The 23,462-nt window shown below is 34.6% G+C and overlaps 1 protein-coding gene across 15 annotated transcripts in view; it reads left to right on the plus strand.

The window, feature by feature from the left end:
- The window catches only part of PICALM (phosphatidylinositol binding clathrin assembly protein), a 102,344-nt gene that overhangs the window by 70,402 nt on the left and 8,480 nt on the right, over positions 1–23,462 (plus strand). For 5 of the 15 annotated variants that reach the window (XM_038568383.1, XM_038568381.1, XM_038568390.1 and 2 more), the window contains 8 exons: positions 2,300–2,380; positions 7,339–7,446; positions 9,068–9,199; positions 9,296–9,326; positions 9,510–9,609; positions 12,451–12,474; positions 13,868–13,927; positions 15,385–15,489. In XM_038568383.1, coding sequence (XP_038424311.1) covers positions 2,300–2,380; positions 7,339–7,446; positions 9,068–9,199; positions 9,296–9,326; positions 9,510–9,609; positions 12,451–12,474; positions 13,868–13,927; positions 15,385–15,489 — 641 coding nt within the window. The remainder of the gene's footprint in view (positions 1–2,299; positions 2,381–7,338; positions 7,447–9,067; positions 9,200–9,295; positions 9,327–9,509; positions 9,610–12,450; positions 12,475–13,867; positions 13,928–15,384; positions 15,490–23,462) is intronic. The other 10 variants (XM_038568389.1, XM_038568388.1, XM_038568394.1 and 7 more) reach the window with 6 other exon arrangements.

Raw genomic sequence — 23,462 nt, forward strand, 5'->3', positions numbered from 1 at the left:
TTTATTACTCTTTAGAAAATTTATGAAATGCTGTACCTTGTTTACTTAATATAAAGGGTTACTCAAGTTATCCTTGGAATGCAGTTTTCTAATAAGTTTATATTTTTTTAATACTTATTGCATATGAACTAGTATATATTTAGTAAGTATAGCTTCTTGTGTCTTTTAAAGTCATTTGCTGTAATTTGGGATGTGAAACAGATATGTCTTTACTTTGGGGCTTATAATTTCCATCCTTTAGGTCAGAGTAGAGCATGTGCTTCAGTATGTCAATCTTCTGTTCACCCAAAATGGACAGAATGTAAGGCAATAACCTTAAATGATAAAGGCCATAGCTATTATTTCACATTGAAAGAAGTGATAAAAAATCTAAAAAAAGCATTGTGAGAGGCTTATTATTTCAGCTTTTCAGGGAGGCTTATTATTTCAGCTTTTCAGGAAAAGCCTGTGACAAAAGAAGTATACTAGAATTGTCATTTTCCTAATGTTTCTTAAGTTTAAGGCCTGTGGGTTGGGGCAAGAGGAAGATCAGAAAGCAAAGAAAGTTAGTAAGGTTGATGGCTGTATATGCCAAAGTGAGTAGGTGCATTTGAAGATTAAAATCATAGAATTGGTGATTTGGGGCTTACGAGAACCTCCAGAGAATGTTTGTTCAAGTTCTCAACTCTCATATTGGTAAGAGAATTACTACCATTTTATGGATGGATCAGTCAATCACCTGAGTTCCAAAAAGTTAATGTACTGAGACAACCCAGCTAGTAGGAGCAGAAGCTTGAAGCAGGAGATTTGCAGCTTTGCTCTGTAGTGCCCTTTCCATATGGAAATACAGACTTTATTTAAACTCTTCTATTCTTTGAGTGCAAAATAGTACAAATAAAATTACAGAGTATACTTTTTTTAAAAAATCACATCTGTCAAGTTTTGTTAATAGCAAAAACTTATTGTTCAGTACTTACATATTTGTAAAAATGAGTACAGAATGGAAAATGAAAACCACTTATGTCAACCCAGGCATTAGTTTAGAACAAGGATCATAAAACGTTTAATTAAAGGGTCAGATTTTAAATATTTTTTGGTTCATGATCCACTACATAGTCTCTGTTGCAGCTACTAGCTTTGGCACTATAGCATGAAGATAGCCATAGACAATACATAAACATACATTTGGCCGTGTTCCAATAAAATTTTATTTATGAAGACTTGCAGCTGTAGTTTACTTATGTGTATCCTAAGAAGAGGCTTTATAATAAGCCTTTTAATCCACGTTAAAAGTTCCTGAGAAATAGGGTTGTATGATAAAAATTCCAGCAGTTTCATGCTCAGTGTATTAAGAGCATGAAAGGACCACCCAAGGTATGACATTCCTAGAGCTGCATTGTCTCATTAGCCACTAGCCATTATCATTTAGACTGTAATTACAGTTAATTTTTAATAAAATAAAATTTTTAGATCCTTAGTTGTACTAGCCACATTTCTATTGCTCAGTGGCACAAATGACTAGTGGCTACCATATTGGACAGCAGATTTGTAAAACATTTCTATTACTAGAAATTTTTTTGGATAGTGCTGCTCTAGAACAGCGGTCAGCAAACTTTCTGTGTAAAGAGCCAGACAGTAAATATTACAGGCTTTACAGAATACATAAGATTTTTGTTATATATTTTTTTATTTTCTTTCATGTTTTAAAACAACCCTTTGAAAGTGTAAAAAGCCTTTTTAGCTCATGTGGCTATATAAAAATAAGCCTCTGGCTGTAATTTGCCAACCTCTGCTGTTTAGGATTAAGAACAACCCAGAAAAATCAGGACAGCTACATAGATCCCCTCTAACCCTTTCAGAAGAGGATGTTGATCTAATGATGTAAACCTCAGTGTACTAAGTAGCTTGTCCTCATTAAAACAATTATAAGTTAAGAAGAGTGGGTAGTGGCCCCAGCTATGCCATGTCTATGACTTTGGTAGGCCTTCTTATCTGTAAAAGAAGACATCAGAAGGCATGTTAATATTGACTAAAAAAGCCAACTGCTGCTTATTTCTCTAAGGAAATGCAGTGCCTGTTATATTTAAAATTTTGTTGTATATATACTTTATAATGTTCATAATGGAGACATAAGTGTTTTTAAAAAAGGAAGTTGTAATTTGAAGAACACTAAGGTTGGACTTTCCTGTTTTTATTTTTGTTTTGGTTTTTTTAATTACTCCATTCCATTCTTAACTGTTCCTCCTCATTTTTCTCTTTTCCTTTTTTTTTTCTGTCCTCCTCCCCCGTGCCCCCCCCCCCCCCCCGTATGCCTTGTCAGATTCTTTTTGTGGCACTCAAGCTTATCCTAATACTACGCTTATGTGCCATGAGCCTTCTACTGTAGCTGGTTTATTCGGAGGTAGGTAATGGTAACTCTAAAGTTTATCAATTTATTTATGCAGGAGGGAGTTGTTTTCTTTAAAATGAATTTTTAAAATTTGATAAGAAAAAATACTTGCTTTTGAAGAACAGATCCTTTTTTACCTAATTTTGTTTGCTTTGATTAAACAAGGATTGTTTTGTGAATGGATGCTTGTCTTCTCCCTACTTTAATCCATACTCAAAAGGTTCACATTTTCAGAGGAGCTTATAATGTTTTACTATTATTACAAGCTTATGGAACTTGAAGCTCTTTGTATAGATGTTAGTGATAGAACACTGAATAATTTTGATCTGAGCAGTTGTGGCACAGATGTAGGGGAAATCTCCTGGAAACGTGTGCTTGTTCAGCACTGCAAAGGCATTAGAAATGGGGAACTGTTTCCAGAGAGGCATGGCCAATTTTATGTTCACTTCTGTCTTTCCAGATATGTTCTAGGCCAGCGCAGTAGTAATGAAGCCCCAAAATCCAGCTGAATTTGTGTGTGTGTGTGTGTGTGTGTGTGTGTGTGTGTGTGTGTGTATGGATAGGAGTTGATTACCTTAGTGCAGTTGGCATTAAAAGTAGGTTTGATACAACTAAAGAATTGAGATTCTTGACCCAGCAGAGGTGAGCATGATTAAACGGATTTAAAAATGGAATTTATGAAGACATTTGATGGAAAGTATGTGTTTAGAATCCAGTGAGTTTGCATTTGAATTCCAGTTCTACTGCCTTACCTGTGTGACTTGAAACAAGTATTTAACCTTTCTAAGTCTATGAAAATTGGGATAATAATGAGGTTTCCATATATGACTTTGTAATGTCCAGCACTACACCTGGTACATAGAATTATCATTAAAACTACTATTGAAAACTATCTTGTGTATGCAAATCATTTTATATTTGGAATATAGCTTTTACCTAAATTACTATTTAATTTTCAGATACTGCCTTGAACACTTTTTTTAATGCTTCTAGACTTTAAAATTGCCACAAGTTGTTGACCTTTTTGGCCTATAGCATTTACTACGAGAAGCTCAAGAAATTTAATAGTTGAATAAATATAATTCATTATTAGAGCTGTAATAATAGAATTTTCTTTTTTCTACTTACTAGTTTATATAAGATGAAATACTTAAGCTAAACTGAAAACCCCTGAAACACAATTCTGGAATCACACAATTTGGGGTTTAAGTCTTGGTTTTGCCACTTAATTAATCTTTGACCTTGAGTAACCATGTTTAATCTCTTTGTTTCCTCAACTGTAAAATGAGGATAATAATAACTGTCTCCTAGGGTTATTGTGAGGTTTAAATAAGATACTGTTGAGAAAGTTCTTGCTTAGTGTTTAATAGGGTTTAGTAAATAGTAGAAGTTACTTTCACAAAAAGTATGAGACCTAATTTATTATGGAACTACCACCAAAATCCCTTAACAAAACAGTAAATTTTTCTGGAAAGTGTTTGGAATCCCTTTCTGTCCCAAAGTTTGTTCATCTTACACCTTTCAATTAATTTATAATTGTCCTTCTGAGATTTGCTCTGCTGGGCAGTGGTTTCTAAATTATTAATCTATGAATTAGTGGTGGTCAGTGGTGGAGTTTTCACTGGGCCTTGGTGAAATGATAGTAGGCAATATCATGATTTTTTTTTTAAAGATTTATTTATTTATTTATTTATGATAGACACAGAGAGAGAGGCAGAGACACAGGCAGAGGGAGAAGCAGGCCCCATGCCAGGAGCCCGACGTGGGACTTGATCCCGGGACTCTAGGATCGTGCCCTGGGCCAAAGGCTGGCGCTAAACTGCTGAGCCACTCAGGGATCCCCTATCATGATTATTTTATACAGTTAACCTTAACTCGGAGAGCCTATTCATCTTTTTTTTTTGTCCCTAAATTTTCCTTTTGAAATTGTGACAATAGTTTGTTTTTAGTAACTTTATAGTGACTTTTAAAAATTAGATCCTGTTTCCCAGAAAATGACTTGGGATAAAAGACTCTTAAATTGATAATGTTCATTGAAATGATAATTTAGAACTCTTACCTTGAAGAGGTATTATAGATGTTTATTACTTAAAAGATTGTTAGTTTGAAATTTATTGCTTGCTTCCCTGATAGCCAATCAGCTTTTATAATTTTTTCAAAATTTCTTTTTACTTTTTCCTTTTGTATACCTAGAGACTTTTTAAATTTGAAGTGCTATCTCTGGATTACTTTATATCCCTCAAACCTTTTATACTTTTAGGTAATAGTCTAAGAGTTCCACAGATTGATATCCCCAGGGGCCTCAAGAAATGTCTCCTCTCTTTACAGAAAGTAACAAATAGATTACTATAAAAAATAGGCCTATCTGTGATATTAACCAGATTCTAGAAAGCTAGAGTCAAATAGCAGGAGAAAACAGGAATTTGATATGCTATCCTAGTTATAAATTTTTGTATTTTCTAAACTTTGGAGGTCTAGCCAAGGTACTGTTTCCAGAATCATTTAAAGAACAATATGTGTACTTCTTATCCTATGATGGTAGCATGGGTATGTAATTAAGCACAGTAGGTTTTTGTCTTCCTTGAGTAGATACATCAGTTCTTTTTGTAAGGAATTATGAGAAGAATCCTGAGCCCATGATGTAATTCTTAGAAGGCTTGTACACTTTAAAATGTTAAGTCTAGAAAATCTGGGAATCTCTTAATGAATCGTCATACTTACATACTAAATTATTTTATATTTTGATAGTGTTTGTGTTCTCATTGTATGGCCATTGTTTTTAAAGTAGTTTAAGAGTTAAGTAATTATGAAATAACTTTTTAAAAAAGACTTGAGAGAGAGTATGTAGCCACGAGCAAGGAGAGGGACAGAGGCAGAGGGAGAGAAAATCCCAAGCAGATTTTCTGCTGAAGGCAGAGCCCAGACTCTGGGGGCTTGATCCCAGGTGTCTGAGATCATGATCTGAGCTGAAACCAAGAGTCAGCCCCTTAACCAACTGAGCCACCCAGGCGTCCCTGCAATAAAAACATTTTTAAGAATTTGTGTCCTACAGAATACTCATGCTAGATCTAAAATGCTATTTTTAAAGTAATATTATTGATGTTTACCAGCTGTGTGAGTCATTATAAGTCATTGTTTTTGAGGATTTTCGTGGACTTCTCACCAAATCTTATCTTACTTTTTACAGTTTTCTTTAAGATCAGTCATTTTAGTACAATTATCATTATACTTTATATCCTGGTAATTAAGTACATTAAGAATTGAAAGTGAGATTCTGACAGACTGTGAAAGTCCTTTAGCAGAAAGTTGAGAGAGTGAAGAGAGCCTGTGTTTAGGACTGAAAAGTTGAACTTCTCCCTAATGTACTTGATAATCTTCTAATACTAGTTTTTATACACACACATATTTGGGTTTTCTAGAATTTAGCGGTGAAGAGAGTTTAGGAGCCATTTATGATGATAGCCTTCCACAAAGTAAAAAAATTCCTTTGTGATCCTTGCTGGACTATTTAGTTCTATTTAGATATACACTCAGTGGTTGAAAGCTTTCCAAATCATGTGACTGAATAATTTTAAATGATTTTAATTTTTCAAATCCAAGAAATTCAGAACCTCACTTCACAAAAATACTACCCCTCACAATTGAAAAATCTTCATTTGTTACCTCAGGATAGGCTGGTTTCAGAGGTAGGAGCTGAGTGTTGGCTTAATACCAGTAGCATCAGTGTAATAGGAAAGAAGAGAGTTTTCTATTTATGTTCTGGTATTTCAGAGTTAGGTAAATTAGCATGTTTAATTGTATAGTTGTCCACTTCACTGTTGAAGTAACAAGTTGAAGTTAGAGGGTGGGTGATCAGGAGTCGAAAATAGTCTGTTTTATTTATTTACTTAGATTTATTTATTTATTTGAGAGAGAGAGAGAGAGAGAGAGAGAGAGCACATGAGCAAGGGGAGGGCAGGAGCAGAGAAGCAGACTCCTGCAGGGTGAGCATAGAGCCTGATATGGGCTCAATCTCAAAAACCTGACTGGTTCTTGAGATCATGACCTGAGCTGAAACCAAGAGTCTAACGCTTTAACCTCTTTTACCATCCAGGCATCTCTTATTTTTTTTGATAGTCGAAAGGCACCTGGGCACAAGGGGGTCATGAGGATTAGTGGATTGTAACTTTAATTAGTGGATTGTAATGCTGTTACTTTTCAAATGAACTTAAACCGTATTGCATTTGATTAACCATTGAAGGGAGGAAGGAAGGTGAGAGAAATAATGGAAGGTGAGTAGGTGAGAAGACTGACTCCTGGGGATACTAAGTAGATTATTTTATTTTTTAATATTCATTCATTCATTCATTCATTCATTCATTCATTCATTTATTTATAAAGATTTTATTTATTTATTCATGAGAGACACACAGAGAGAGAGGCAGAGACACAGGCAGAGGGAGAAACAGGCTCCATGCAGGGAGCCCAGCATGGGACTCGATCCCAGGTCTCCAGGATCAGGTCCCGGGCTGAAGACGGCACTAAACTGCCGAGCCACCCAGGCTGCCCAGATTCATATTTTTAAAAGCACCATAGAAAACTTATTTCATTACCAAGCGATCGTTTGCATTATGTATATATTTTGCTTTATGCAAAGTCCTGGAATTTTAGGTGTTTTTAGTTTATAAAAACATCATCTGCATACAAAATTAAGGGAAAACATAAAGATTTTACTTTTGTAATGAAACAAACTCAGTAGTTCAACTTCAGTTGTTCTTTTGTTACTTTTTTGTCAGTAGGATGATTTTGTTGTGGAAAATGTCATTACCACAAAAAGATGCGTAGTATTAAGAAACATTTTGCTTAAGGATTGACCTTGTTTTTCATTGGGGGGAATTTATTGCTTTTTCCATTCTGTTGTCAGTATTATTAAGAGCTATAAATGTAGAGTTATTAAAGAATTGAGCTTTTTCCATTTTGGTTTTTCTTAGGATTCACTCCATCTCCAGTTGCACAGCCACATCCTTCAGCTGGCCTTAATGTTGACTTTGAGTCTGTGTTTGGAAATAAATCTACCAATGTTATTGTAGATTCTGGGGGTAAGAAAAAATTGTTTTATTAACACTACTATAATGTTCTCATTTAGATTCTGTGTGAGGACAGATAATAATACTCTTCTGAGCATGTGTAAATAGATTAAACTGGGATAGCCAGTGAAGTTGTTCCTCTTCTCCTAGCCACTAGATGAGAATTTCAAGGAATTATTAACTGTTGCCCTTTTCTTAGTGGCAGTTTGACTCTGGGAGGATTTTGTTTCTCCCAGAACTAAATAAGATCTTACTCAGATTAGATAGGTAAGTTGCTAATGACTATGTGTAGAATGTTGTGCTTTGTAATCATTACAATTTTTACCTTTACTGAAATGAAATTGGCTTTTTTGAAAAGTAGGAAAATAAAACCTTTGGTACCTGACTTGTTGAGTTAAACAGCTCTAGAATATATTAAATATCAGAGCTGTGGGGGCTTTTTAGTATTTTAAGGATGGTTCTTTCTAAGTATGCTTGTTCACTTGTCTTAAAAGAACTTATATAAATTTTAGAGCCAGATTTCCATTTGTTTTCATTTAATATCTTGTTGATTTGAAGTTTATAAAGATTAAGAATTTCCATAAAATTGATTATTCTTACAATGGGATGACCTTTGATTTTGGTTAGTAAGTTCAAGCCATTTAAACATACTGAGGCATTTTTTAAATTTTATAATATATAATCAGTTATACAAAACGTAAACAAGCTTATAAAGAGTATATATGAACTCTAAGAAGTTTTTATCTGTGTGCTAGTAGGTTTATTATATTTTTTGATGCATTTGACTTTTTCCTTTTGCGTTTGTCTTTCTGGGAAAAAAGGATAAAGGAAATAGAGATCAACTGTTAATATTTTGTAAACCATCATTTTTGGTGACTTTCTTTTTCAAATTCTCTATTATTATCATGCTATTGAGTCCTTTAGTGGGTTTGTTTGATTGGATTCACTTTAGTTTCTCTTTTTGGTAGAGAACCTTAAGGGATTTTATTTTCAATTCTAAGCAATGTCCTAGTTTACTAGATGGTTTAATACAATTTGAAGCATAAGGTTAGTAACTTCTTAGGTATAATTTAGGTTAAGTGTTTTTAGACAGAAGAAAAGTGATAATCAAATGGTTCATTTTCACTTCCTTCTAATGTAGGAATATATATACATATACCTTACATTCTCCAATTTGAAGAATATAAAGAGGTCTATAAAATATTTCTTAGAAGAAACATTTTTCAAAGATACAGAGATGTATTTTTTAATCTAAATTTCTTTAGGTATATTTAAGTGAATCTTCAGAAAATATTGCCAGTGAGGGAGAGAATTACATTCCATTCCCTTCTTTTTCACAACTTTGGAATAAGAATTGTTTACTCAAATCCTTCTTTTTTTTTTTTTTTCTGTCTACCTTAATATAATTTTGTCGTGAAATAGGACATGATTTTTCTTAAAGCAAAGTTGCCTTTTCAATCAGTTAACTTTGAAATGGTGAATTTCTCCCTTTTCCATTTAAAGGCATTTATTAGTGCCCAGTGTCGTGGAGGATTTTCCAGCAAACAAGTAGAAAAGGCAGAGATCTCCTGTAGATAGTTGTAGCACCATAAAGTCCCTTACAAATCCTATTTCATCTGTTTGTAACTTTAAGGCTTTGATGAACTAGGTGGACTTCTCAAGCCAACAGTGGCCTCTCAGAACCAGAGTCTTCCTGTTGCCAAACTCCCACCTAACAAGTTAGTATCTGATGACTTGGATTCATCCTTAGCCAACCTTGTGGGCAGTAAGTATTCTTTGGATTCTTTTAATCCTCTTTAAAATAAGTTGTATTATAGAAATGAATCTCGTTTTTAAATGCTTTCTGTTTTTCCTGCCCTAGATCTTGGCATTGGAAATGGAACTACTAAGAAGTGAGTGTTTTCTATGTCTTATTTCCCCATGTGCCATTTAGAGTCAAATTGGCTTTCATCTCAAAAGTATGCATAGAGATGTCAGATCTGCATCTTAAATGCTTTTTGTTCAATCTAAGTGAATAGTAAAGAAACTTTGTATAATCACAGACATTTAATGTTCTCACTTACGTTTATTTCAAGTGATGTAAATTGGAGTCAGCCAGGTGAAAAGAAGCTAACTGGAGGATCTAACTGGCAACCAAAGGTTGCACCAACAACTGCTTGGAATGCTGCAACAATGGTGAGTTGAAAAGCTCACAGTAACATGAATAATTTAGGAGGATGTGGAACGTGAAAATGTTTTAAAAGTGATAGCTCTTAATTGGAAAGATTATTTATTGAGTTTTAGATACATAAGTAATTTGTATATATATATATTTTTTAAGGAAGCTGATTGACTGTATTTGTCAGGTATATTTTAGTAGCTAACATTTATTTAAAGGTTATTTTGTGCCACGCATTATTCTAATAAATGTGTGACTTTATTTTCTATAATCCTCAAATTAACCTTATGTAGTAATAACTATACTGCCCCCATTGTGCAGATGAAAGCGAGGCACAGAGTTATTACATGATATGCCTAGGATCCCAGAGTTCATAAGTGATTGGGTGGAGTTTTAGAACCCAGGAAGCCTAACCTCAGAGCATAAACTCCTTTAATCATTACCTTTTACTGCTGATGTCAGATTTATTATTTATTTATCCAGAATATACAGTGTCTAGTGTTTTTCTGATCTCACCATTGGTAAAGAAACTATACTGCTTGGTTTTTGTTGATATTAACAAATAGTACATAGTGCTGATTTTCCTTACTTCTCTAGTTATAGTCTTAAAATCCTCTGAACACTGAACCATTGCTAGGTTCACACACATATATACATGCATATTTCCTTTAGTAATAGTTCAGTGTTCACCGATTTAATGTTGGGTTACTTTAACAGTGTCAGTGCAGCAGACAAGGAGAATCAATTACATGTGTATGTATACACCCACACCCTGACCTTACATTCATTATAATCTTAAACCCTAAAAAAAAGTTCTAGTAGATGCCTTTTTTGTTTGTTTTTCAAACAAAAAAGAAAATGCAATTCACGTTAAATGAATTGCTTACCTGAGGCTGCTGCCCAACAGGTGCCAGACTTGAGATTCTAGCCCTATCCAGATGGCTCCAGAGCCAGAACTTGTTGCAGTAGTAACACTACATTGTTGTCTACCTTCTCAGTCCCACTGATCATCTTTATATCAGAGCTGAAACAAGGCAGGACCTCACCTGGCTCAACCTTAGCTGAGAATGAACGTGTTAAGCAACACATTTTTTACCCCTCTGTGCATGTATGTCATTGACCTTGAAAGCATCACAAACATTGATTTTGAGGATCACAAATTTTAGCAAGTAAGCAAATTTGTGAATACAGGTTTCATGAAAAGTGAGGATTAATTGTATGTGCTAAGTATCTAGTTGGCATCTAGTACTGAAGAAGTTCTACTAATGCTTTTAAGCATTCTAAGGTATGGTTGTCCTAGGGTAGCTTTGTAACTGGTTGTACCCCTATCTTTGGTCAGCTGCTGTTGTACCAGTGCAGTTAAGTTTTCCTGCATCTGAGAAAACCAATTTCTTCTTATAGAAGAATTTAAAACATGATTTCTTACATTACTCTGGAAATAGCATCATTTTGATTGCATAGGCTACACATTGTAGCCTTCCTGTTGTTAAAGACCACCATATTAGCTATTTTCTTGTATTAAATCACTTCCAGAGCACCACCCTGTTTTCCTGGAGTTAATCATACATTAAAATTACTAGGGCTCATCTAAAATTAGTGTACTTATAAAATTTGTGACGTTATCTAAACAGTTTTGTTAGGTTTAATCTTCTTAAATGGAAAATAATAATGAAATTTAACCCCCCCCCCTTTTTTTAATTTAGCCACCTTTTAAGTCAGTAATTTTTCATTGATAGGGCTCACTGCCATTACTAATAATAAATCCTTGCATTTAATTAGCTGTCCGGTTTTTACACATACATATACCCTATCTTGAGTCTGTTAACAGTGCATTCTTAGGGAAGTTTGAATTGATAGCATCCCAATTATAAGAATAAAGTTATGCAGTTTTTCTTTTGTAAGTACAAAACATCTAGAAAGCAGATTTTAGTTGAAATCCATTCCTTCTGACTCTCAATCCATTATTTTTCTGCACTGTAACATACTTCACTGACCAGGGGATGACAGGAGGTTAGGGTACTGGATTTTATAGCCTTGGGTGTGAATTGTACATTGATAATACATGAGAACTGATACAAATCCAAATACTGATATGAAAATACAGTGAATATTTTATTTTGTATTAAGTTAGTATTAATATATATGAAATATTAGAAGTTTGTAGATAGCACTTAAGATTGACTACTAGAATATAATAGGTATTTAACCATTTAGAATATGTATGTAAGTTAATGAGATTTATGGCACTGTGTCATGTGTGTCATCTCTTAAGAATTTTGTTAAAATACTTGTATGTATGTATTTCATAGTTTCTTTTTAATGACTAACATATAGGGTTGGTGATGTGGTTTACTACTTAGATAAACTGCTGCTTATGACATTTCTTTACATTTCTAACCTTTTTATTAATCCATAAACACTGTCAAGGTTTTTGAACGTTTTTAAGTAAAAAAATCCATTGATATTTTATTAATATATATGATAATGATATACTACAAATTATTTTTAATTACTGCTTGCTTTTTTTCCTGAGTGGTAGATGTATGCTGCAGCCCTGTTTATGGGATGCACTAAATTTTGCAGTATTGACACTACTGATAGAGCTTATGTTTTATGATATTTGTAATAAACTATTAGATTTGTAAGGGGATTATGCCAGAGATTAAATTTCCCTTGTCAACCTTGATAGTGTTTTAGTATAGGTATTCTTCTGTTAGATATTGGAAATACAAGGGATTTAAGGTAGTTAGTGAATGTACATGTGAACTAAAATGCTCTCTGTGTATTTTCTGTTGTGTAAGTATTTGTTCTAATCCAGTGTTATTGCATTATGTAATTGTTCTCCCTGGGAAAAACAGAATGGCATGCATTTTCCACAATACGTAAGTGACCAAAAACTAGCCTTTTTGCAATAAATTGGCATGCTATTAACAACTGCTATAGCAGAATCTCATAACCTTCCAGCTATTACTTGTTTTCACATTCAGATTTTCAATGTGCCAAAAATTCTTTCTAGCATCTACTGATTTCATGGATGTGTTGCAGAATTGATTCTAATGGTGGCATGGGAAATACAGATTTTTTTTTCTTGCTTAATATTCTGCCATTTGCTGTCAGATGGCTGGGTGTCTCTGTGTGTGTATCTGTGCTGCCACTATGCACTTGATGATTTCTGAATGAAGGGAAATGTTGATTGTGGTAATGTTGAGAATAACAATTGCATGAAATCTTACAGGCTTCTGCTGTACTTGGCAGTTTGTCTACTGCTCTTGCAGCTCTCAGTTTTGAAGTAGGGAGAGACCAATAAGTCCTACATATGCTCACTGAAATACTAAACTTTTAACTATTCACTTTAGTTATGCTTCATTTAACTTCTCCATGCATATGTTCAAATTGCCATATACTTTCAGTTATTTTTTATGTTTCAGCAATGTTATTGGTCTTTCTCCTGTATTCAATTTCAGTTTTCATTATAAGATAACACACACACAGGGAATGTTGTTAAGACAGCAAATATATCTAAAATGATTTTGTGCTCAGATTGTATATTTATAGAGCATAAGTTAGAGTAGGAGGAGTGGACCTTAAAGATCTAGGGCTAGGTGGCTGTTTTAAGCATTAAAGCATAAACAGGTTTAAAAATTTATTGCTCCTCCAAATTGGTGCTTTGCAGAAGATAGTTTAAATAATTTAGAGTAAATTAGAAGGAATGTTAATATATGTACTCTGTATAAGAACTGTGTGTGTCCTAGAAATAGTCATACCCAGTGTTTTGAAATCTATGGGGTTCTTTGAAAAAAGTGAATGAGGTCTTTAAGAAACTAGTTTTTTGGAAGATTAGATTATTAATTGATTTGGGATCTTTGATTTTTTTTCCTTGCTCATAAAAATGAAGCACCTAGGAAAACATTCACTAATATTACTTTTTCTTGGTAAATATTTTTTATGATAGTGATAGATTTTAAATTTTAGAACTTTCAATATTTTTTAAAATTTGAAGATTTTTAAAGCTGTAAAAAAGCACACTGAAATTTTAGATCACTGTTATATCTAAGTTTAAGTGATTTTTTTCTAATAATTCTGCTTTTCTGCTAATTTCAAGACACTCTTTTTCATTGAGCATTAACTGACACAGTTATTAATGATCACAAATGTCCCATTTAATCACAGCTGTCTTAGCAATTCTTTTTAGTGGAACTGCAGCTATTGATTCCTTGAACTCAGTTGACATACATGAGTTATACGTCCTTGTTTATCTTTTCTCCACCATGTCAGGCACCCCCTGTAATGGCCTATCCTGCTACTACACCCACAGGCATGATAGGATATGGAATCGTAAGTATTTTTCCAAACACAATTTTTGAAAATAGATTGATTCATAGTTAACATGCCTTAATAGAGACTTAAGTAAAAAAAAGAACTTGGTGCGTACCCTTAGTGCCAAACATAGAGCATTGGTATCATAAGTATTTCTAGAATAGTCATTATACAGCAGATACACCACTTATTAATGTTCACAGTATTACTTGGCTTATTTTTCCTCTCATAATTTTGCTAAGCACTTTATATGTATTACAGACTCATTTAAACATTGATATTAATTCCAACCCTTTGCTTGTGTGACCTTACATTAATACCATTTAAGTTGTATAACCTTAATACTGTAAGGGGAAGGGAGGATTTAACATTTCTCAAATTGTGTAGGGACAAATTTAGTTCAGTACAGGCCAGAGAAACTTGCCTATGACCGTGATTGCTACCATACAGAAATACTCATTTTACCTTTAAGCTGCCCACAATCCATATTCTACACTGTCCTTACTCTCCCAACTTTCTTAACATGTGACTCACTTAGAAAAGAAATGGAGGTAATGACTTCAGTCCCCTATATGTGTTTGAGGAACTGTTGCTGGTAGGAGGCAGCACCAGGTCCCTTGGGATTGCTACTGTGGCTGCTGTGCTACTTTATTTACATCTTGTGAGAGTAGCTTTTTGCCTACATATGAAGAAATTTCATAGCTTTTGTATTGGTGGTTACCATAGAAGAAAGGAATGTGCTCAAAATCTCATAAAGTTAAAGTGAAGCTCTTGCTATAAGTAGGAGTTTAATTAAAAGGTTAAATAGAATTTGTAGAAAGATAAGATTTTAGAGTATGGTGTTTTAACCAAAATAATGGAGTGATTTCTGTATGTTCTATTTGGTTACTTATTTGTGTTAATTTTATACTGTGGAGTAGTAATTTTTAAAGAGATGGTTGAGATTCTATTTTCAGTTACTCAATGAACTAACCTCTTCGAGTGTTATTTAAGCCTCTTCTTGGTTTTCCCCTAACAATAGCTGAAATAAAAGGAAAACCACAGACAATAACACTTTTCAAAGTATTTACTTAAGATCACTTGCATGATGGCATAAGAACGTGGTTTGATGTACAAAGGCAGTTTGCTTTGAAATATCTTAGCCATTTTAACCTAGTTTTAAGTTTTCCTATGTTTAAAACTGCAAGTTTGGAAATTTTGGATTGGTTAAAATTATTTTGTCTGCTATACTGTAGAAAGGTTTACATTTTGCTTAAATTTAAACCTTTTTTTTTTTTTTTTTACAAATTTTAGAATTGAACACATTAAAGACTTTCAAAAAAAAAACACAAGAATTTATAGTTGTTTTATTTGTATTTACAAGAATTTTTCCTTTGAGTTAAAGGTACTAGTATTTTCCATTCCTGTCGTCCTTTTTATTTACTACCTAAAGAAGATAATAATATTAATTAACTTAATATTTTTCTGTTTTTTAGCCTCCTCAGATGGGAAGTGTACCTGTAATGACACAACCAACCTTAATATACAGCCAGCCTGTCATGAGACCACCAAACCCCTTTGGTCCTGTATCAGGAGCACAGGTATTAATGCGCCACATGTAACTCTCTTAATGGCCTGATGCAGGAAGAATAGAATGCTAAAAATTCCTTTCATACAACTTAGAAACAAACAAATTATAAGTGTTTTTACCCTTGATGGTAGATGTTGTTTTCTTCCTATCTTTATCAGCTAAGAGCTTTTAAGAATATTATTTGGAAGGAATGGACAAGCAGATTACAAACATTAAGGATGGAAAATTCTTGACAACGTATAGTTGGTCAATCCAGAGGATGGTTTTTCTGAGGTTAAGGAACCTACTTTCTGTTCATGATTCTGGCTTGCTCTCCTTTGTGAACCTTGAACTTGGAGCTCCAGTGTATTGGCTTGAATGGTGCTACAACAAAGATGTTGCCCTTAAGATATTTGTGAAACATGACAAGTCTACAAAAAATTGTGAATGTTATTTTTTCATTAGGTAACTTCCTACCACTGAGGATTGTATTTATAAACAAAGCGGGGTGAGGGCGCAATAGCGCTTGGGTGGCTCAGTTGGTTAAGCATCTCCCTTCATCTCCCTTTGGCCCAGGTCATGATCCCAAGGTCCTGGGATCAAGCCCCTCATTAGCCCCCCTGCTCAGTGAGAAGCCTGCACCTCCCTCTCCCTCTGCCTGCTGCTTCTCCTCTTCCCCCCTGCTTGTGCGTGCCCACTCATACCCACGCTCTCTCTCTCTGTCAAATAAATAAAATATTAAAAAAAAAAAAAAAAAAACACCTGAAATGCCATGCTGACCTAATTCGTTTTAAAGGAGAGACTTTGCTCTTCAGATGTTTCTCAAGGCCTCTCTTCCAGTTCCTGAAATTTCACCCAAATATTTACACTTTTTCATTTCATTATTGTTAGCATTAGGGGTATCTGGATTTTTTTTTTTTTTAAGCTCTTCCCCACCGTGGTTAGGAGAGATGTGCAATTTCTTTGTTATTTACTTCTCTGGTGGCCTAATGGTAGATGAGACATTCATGAAGTGATAGAATGGCTTCTCATTTTGTTTGTGGCTCTGCTCCTATTTAACAATTAAAAATAATTACAATTGTTAAAGTACTCCTTTCTTACACTGCTTCTGATGCCAACTGATTGGTTACTGTCAAGTGTTTAATACCTATTTGAAGACATTGGTTTGAGCATTTTGTAATGGACTTGTTATTCCTTTACCACTTGAATACATGTGGTATTATACTTGCAAATGCATACAATGTTACCCTACCAATATTAATTATATTGATCATTTTTAATCTAGTCTCTTTATTTCATAGACTTATGAAGCACAGGCAACAGGCATTCAGTCCTTTTGCTTTTCAGTCTTTTGAGTATTTAACTCAGTTCATAAATTGCCATCTCAGGGAGTACCAACTGGTAACTTGGAGTGGATAGTAAATTTAGTTCTGATTAAAAGGTAAAAATTCATGTTCTTTGCAATTTATATACTTGCCCAGATGCCTCTTTTTTTCCCCTGTTATCCATGTTAAAGTAGCCTTTTCTTCTTGTTCCTTAATCATAGTATTTACAATGAAGATAGCTAGGAGTGAGGGTAATTGATGCAGCCATAACTTTTATATAAGTCAGCTGTTTTATATGTATTCATTTTAATAAAATGGATTATGAGTGTATGCAGTTTTCTTTCTCTTCTGTCTTTTACCACTAGTAGTCCTAAATACTGGCTTAACTTGCTAAAGAAATATACTAGATCTTGATAATCTTTTAAAATGTTGATGACTTCTAGTGATGTAGATGTTTTCTTGAGATTATATGTCTTCCTTGTGTCCTTTATTATTTCCTTCAGTTTTTTGTTACTTATACTTTTTTTGTTATTTATACTTTTAACTTCAGATATGTATCATTTATTTCTTTTAAGATCTATTTTTTAAGAAAGATCAGGTGTTGGGGGTAGGGGCAGAGGGAGAGAAGCAGACTCCCCACTGAGTGTGGAGCCTGACTCAGGGCTTGATCTTATGACCCTGAGATCATGACCTGAGTTGAAACCAAAAGTTGGGACCCAAGCTTGACCAACTGAGCCACCCAGGGGCCCCTATTATTTATTTTTAAAAAATAATTTTATTTTTGATGCATAGACTGATTAGCACCTTAAATGTATTTAAGAGAAAAGGCTATATTTCAGTGCTATAAATTTATCAGAAACCGCTGACTACAATAATTTTTTCCCTGATGTGTAGCTAAACCCTTTCATACTCAGTCTAGTCTGGGTCTCGTCTTACAGATTCCTGTCTCAGAAACAAAATACATTATAACCTTAAGCTTGAATACTGCTTGACATTTTCTAAGCATTTATTATCTTACTTTCCTCTCAGAATAATCTTGAAGGTAGATAGGCTTACTATCACCATCCCATTTCATAGAGAAAGCTAAGATTTGGAAAGGTTCTTCAATTAAATAAATGGGGAAATGCAGTTTATCTCCAGGAATCCCTGATTTCTGGTCCAGGGCTAATTTGTACCACTCTACCTCTCTACTAATGAGATTGAGCCCATATGGCTACTCTACTAGGGCTGTTTTCCTTTTGGCAGTGGTAAACCACTCTACAAATCTTTGGGTTTCCTGCTAGATTATAAATTACATTTATACATTCCAGGATATAACTTCTATAGAGGTCAAGAATGTCTTCAGTAGTTTTGGGACTACTTTTAGCCTCACTGAAACATTTTATATGAATTTTGCTTTTTTAAAAAATATATGGTTGGGGCAGCCCCCGTGGCGCAGTGGTTTAGCGCCGCCTGTAGCCCAGGGCGTGATCCTGGAGACCCTGGATCGAGTCCCACATCAGGCTCTCTGTATGGTGCCTGCTCCTTCCTCTGCCTGTGTCTCTGCCTCTCTCTCTGTCTCTATGAATAAATAAATAAAATCTTTAAAAAAAATATATATATATATATGGTTAAATAAATTGTAGTAAAAATCTGCCTTTATAAAAAGCGCTGCTCCCAGCGCCTGCTCTTATTCCAGGTTTTATATCCTGTTGCCTTCTAAAACCCACATAACTCACTGAAACACCAAAAAAGTGCAAGAATTTCAATGAGCATGAAAAGAGATAATGAAATACCTTTTCCTAATCAAATTATGCCAGAAGAGAAGAGAATAAGAACATTAGAGTAATAAGTTTTAAGTTAAGAAATCAAATTTGATGTACTTTATTTTTATTTTTTTATTTTTTTTCAAATTTGATGTACTTATCTCTAAATATTACAATTGAAGAAAGTACATGAAGGAAGAAAATGAATAACTAGAAAAAGGAAATCAAGTGGCATTGAAGTGTTTCGATCAGTTGAAAGAATCTCAAATCTGTTTTTAAAGATTGCGATTGTATTTATTTTAGGAAGAGAGAGCTCGCATGTGTATGCACAAACGGGGTAGGGGCAGAGAATTTCAAGCAGACTCCATGCTGAGACTCTCACAACCCTGAGAACATGACTTGAGCCAAAATCAAGAGTCAGGTGCTTAATGACTGAGTCCTCCAGGCACTCCAGAATCTCAAATCTGTTAATATTACTTTTCATTCTTTCTCCCCTTTGTTCTCCAGCTGTCTCATCACAAAGCCCCACTAATTGTTTCTCTGCTATCATTAGATCCATCTTTCTTGCTTTCAGCAGCCTTCACCCAGATTGGAATCCTTTATCTCATGCTTTATTTTACAATAGTCTCCCTGTGTTTCTTGCCTTTCTAATTTAATCCATTCTGTAGATCCTGGAACAATCTTCCATAGGCAGTATTTTTAGCATCAGACCTCCATACTTAGAAGCCTAAGGAAGTAAATCTAAATATAACTGAACATATAAGCCATTCCTTTAGCTTTCCTTCTGTCTTAACAGCTATACCTCACAGAGTCTCCATATTTGTAAGAGTAATAGTGAATAGAACATTCAGGTTCTTCAATTCCCACGCCTTTACAGTTCTCAGTAAGTAACCCTTATTCTGCTATAGCTTGTCTTTGCCAGAAATCCTTCATCTATCATAAAGGAGATTTATTATTTATTTTTTTCCTTTCCTTTCCAATATTTTTAATTTTTTAAGGTTTCATTTTAATTCCAGTTGGTTAACAGAAATGTTAAATTAATTTCAGGTGTATAATATAGTGATTCAGCACTTCCATATATCGCCTGGTGCTCATTATTTATTTTTTAGTCATCTCTCATCCTTTTCTAGTACTTGTGAGATCTGAGGTTTTTTCCCTTATCCTGCATTATTTTTCTTTATAGAACTTAATGACTACCTGACATCTGTTCGTCTGTCCCATCTGTCTATCCATCTATCCATCCACTCATCCAATCTAGCAAGAGACTCCTGGAATGTATTATAAGCCTCGTAGAGGCTGGCTTCTATGTGGCTTGTTTACTTTTGTGTTCCTGGTTCATAATAGTTTTGAACATTGTCAGAGAAGTGAATCTGGTTGAAAACTTGCCTTTTCTATTGTGTAACTCAATTGTTCCTCATTGATCTCTTTTTCACTTCCTTGTAGCCATTGTAATAATTTATAGCCATATTTAAAATTGGTTTAATTTGTTGGCTAACAGTTACTGTAAGCTAAAATACTAGATGACTGTCACCCAAGAAATGAAGATACATTTAATATCATGATTGGATTTTTAAAAATATTTTATTTATTCATGAGAGACACAGAGAGAGGCAGAGACACAGGCAGAGGGAGAAACAGGCTCCGGGCAGGAAGCTGGATATGGGACTCTATCCCAGGACTCCAGGATCACGCCCTGGGCCAAAGGCAGATGCTCAACCACTGAGCCACCTAGGCATCCTGATTGGATATTTTTAATAATTAAAAATTTAACTGTTTATCTTTGAAGTAGGTGAGATTTTTTTCATCCTCTAGTTTTTAAGGATTCTGAGCCAGTCCCTTGAATAAATTTTGCCCATTCAAATGCTAGTTATAACCAGAATAACCTTTCAGTTCTCTTATTTTCTTCCCTTTTTTCATTTGGATTCAAATGAAATTCAAATGAATTCTGTCCTTGAGGACAGAGTAACATCTATTTGTACATAGAAGTAAATGATAATTTAAATGTAAAATGAAATCCCATCAAAATAAAATATTTTAATCAAATCCCAATTCTACACCTTTTGCCAAAAATCTTTCCCTGCTTCTTGTGCTTTTTGGGATCTATTACCCAGGGCATAACTTGTATCTTCTGGTCTCTTGTTTGCTTGCTTACTTTAATATTTTTGAGAGTATCTCAGCCCTACCAGATATGTTTATCTTCTTGCCATTTAGTGAGGCATTCCAAACAATTGTGTTCTGTGTCCTACATTAAATCTAGGTTGCTCTAAGTGCTGCATTAGTGTTAACTAGTACCTTCCAGGGATCCCTGGGTGGTGCAGCGGTTTAGCGCCTGCCTCTGGCTCAGGGCGCGATCCTGGAGGCCCGGGATCGAATCCCACATCGGGCTCCTGGTGCATGGAGCCTGCTTCTCCCTCTGCCTGTGTCTCTGCCTCTCTCTCCCTCTCTCTGTGACTATCATAAATAAATAAAAATTAAAAATTAAAAAAAAAAAAACTAGTACCTTCCAGATGGCTGTTAGCTCAGACTAGACTACTCTGTTCTTTAGGATATTGTCTTTAATAGACTATAGGATAGTATTGAAATTATGACTTCCTATACACTTAACCTGTTCTCTCATTTTTGGGGCTGGCTCCTTCTGTATTTTTAGGATATCTTATGTAACTGTCAGTTGCTTAAAAAGATGGAGATTGGGTTCTTCTGTTTCATGTCCAATATTGTGGCTTTAAAAAAAAAATATGTTCTACATTAGTGCATCTGCCTAGATGTTTGACTACATGGAAAATACTAGATCCCTAGGTTAGTGATTTTTTTTTTAATCTTTCATGTTTCCTCCCAGTTTTGCTCACAGTATGATGGCTTGTTATGAGTGTGTTTGTCTGTTAACTAGAGGAGAACAAGGACTCTTATGCCTTCTCTTAATGGTGTTTTATATAAATCTTACTGGTACTTATTGATGTGTACATTGAAATGTCCATTGCTGACCAATTTGTTAAACTCATTCTGGATGGCATTCTGCAGCTTTGCTATTAAAAGCATGAAGACAGTTAAACCTAGTTAGTTTCAGTTTTCTTTTGAAGTCATTATGATGTGAAATAATATTCTTTTAGTGGATGTTTACCAGGCAATTTAGATATTGAAGATCTTGGGAGGAGTGGGTGTTGTTAGTTGTGTTCTTATCATTTCCTTATATGAGAAACTCACTCTGATCCCATACCAATCTATTTTCCCAAAAGCAGTATGACAACCAGAGTGTTACATATGGGTATTTAATTTTTAAAATAAGCTGTTAGAAGTTGTGTTGGTTTCTTGATTGGTATTGGGTTTTTGTTTTTTTTTAATGAGGGTTACCAGTTTTATTTAGGGAGGATATGGCTAAAGATGCAAAATGGCTGCTATGTTTTGTTCATAACAGCCGATTTTAAGTAAGTCTGACATCAGTTAAGTGTGTGAAAGGAAACAATGGCTTGTTGTGCAGGCCTTTTACCCTTCTAAATAGGGACACTGTTGGATATAGGAATAATTCAAGTCTTACCAAAAAATTGCCTTTTTAATGACTTTCTTGTGTGTCAGAGCTTGTGGCTCTTTTTACTGTTCGGTTTCTTCCCCTTCCCTTCCCACTTCCCACTTTCCCCTTCCCCTTTCCCCCTTCCCCCTTCTCCCTTCCCCCTTCCCCCTTCTCCCTTCTCCCTTCCACTTTCCTTTCCACTTTCCTGATGTGTTTGTTGTGGGTGTTGGCGATGCTCTTCTATCAGCTGATTTGCCCAGCTGGATTTCTGTGATGAAAGCCTTTTGCCTTGTCAGCAGTGTGTTATGCTTATTTATCCTTGCCTCATAGAAAAGACCATGAGGGAATTTACTTTGAGAATTGGGATTTAGTACCATAGGTGACAGTTCTGTAGTCCCCAGGGCACACCTGAATCAGTCAAAACAAAAATTTGAGGAGTTCCATCTGCTGACAGTGTTGATAAGACAACCTATAGAATAAGGCCTTTTTAGTGGGTTTTTGCTTAGGACATCTAATTTCTTGTCTTGAACAATACCAGAACATATTCTTAAATCTTGAATGACTATAAAGTTCTTCAAAACCTTCATGATGAATATCCATGATCATATACAGTACTGTGTGGATAGCAAACACAGGGGTGTATTGACTTTCTAACATTTACTAGGGAAGTCTCTTTTAAAAAATGATTTATCTAGTCTTTCTTTAACATTTCTCTGTATGTAAATATAGCCATAAATTCTAGCTGAGTTGGAATTAATTGGGATAGATTTTAAAGAGGAAACAAAGCACCTGTCTTGGATTCAGCACACCTGCATTAGAGTCTCCTGTTAGTTTGCTGGGGCTGCCTGTAACAAGTATACCACAAACTTGTTGGCTTAAAACAGAAATGTATTCTACAGTTCAGGAGGCTAGAAATCTGAAAACAGTGTGTCTCTAGGGCCATGCTCCTTCCAAATCCTCTAGAGGAAGATACTTCCTTTCTTCTTCCTCGGAGGGAAAGACCCATTTTTTGGTCTTCAGCTCAGGCACTTCAGTCTCTGCCTCTATCACATGGTGTTCTCCTGTGTCTGTCTTCATGTGGCATTTCTCTCTTATAAAGACAGCAGGCATTGTATGAGAGCCCTTTTAATGGTAATTTTACCTTGTGTACTTTATAAGGTTGCTATAAGGATCAAATAACAAATATTTGAAACTGACCTAGGAATGTTTTTCTTTATTGATTATTTTAAGGAACTTTTTACTTGTTTTTAGTAGAAAATTATATAAGGTTTCCTTAATTTCGGTGCTCATCTCTATTCCCAAATTCTCATTTAACTTATTCTAATCTAATATAGTTTATATTTCTTTCCATGCATTACAAATATTCTTGATTGTAAATAATTCATACTGCATTATTTTGAAACCTTAATTATGACTCTGTTATCTGACA

This window comes from Canis lupus, chromosome 21 (genome assembly GCF_011100685.1).
Source record: "Canis lupus familiaris isolate Mischka breed German Shepherd chromosome 21, alternate assembly UU_Cfam_GSD_1.0, whole genome shotgun sequence".
In the NCBI taxonomy this organism is placed as follows: Eukaryota; Metazoa; Chordata; class Mammalia; order Carnivora; family Canidae; genus Canis; species Canis lupus.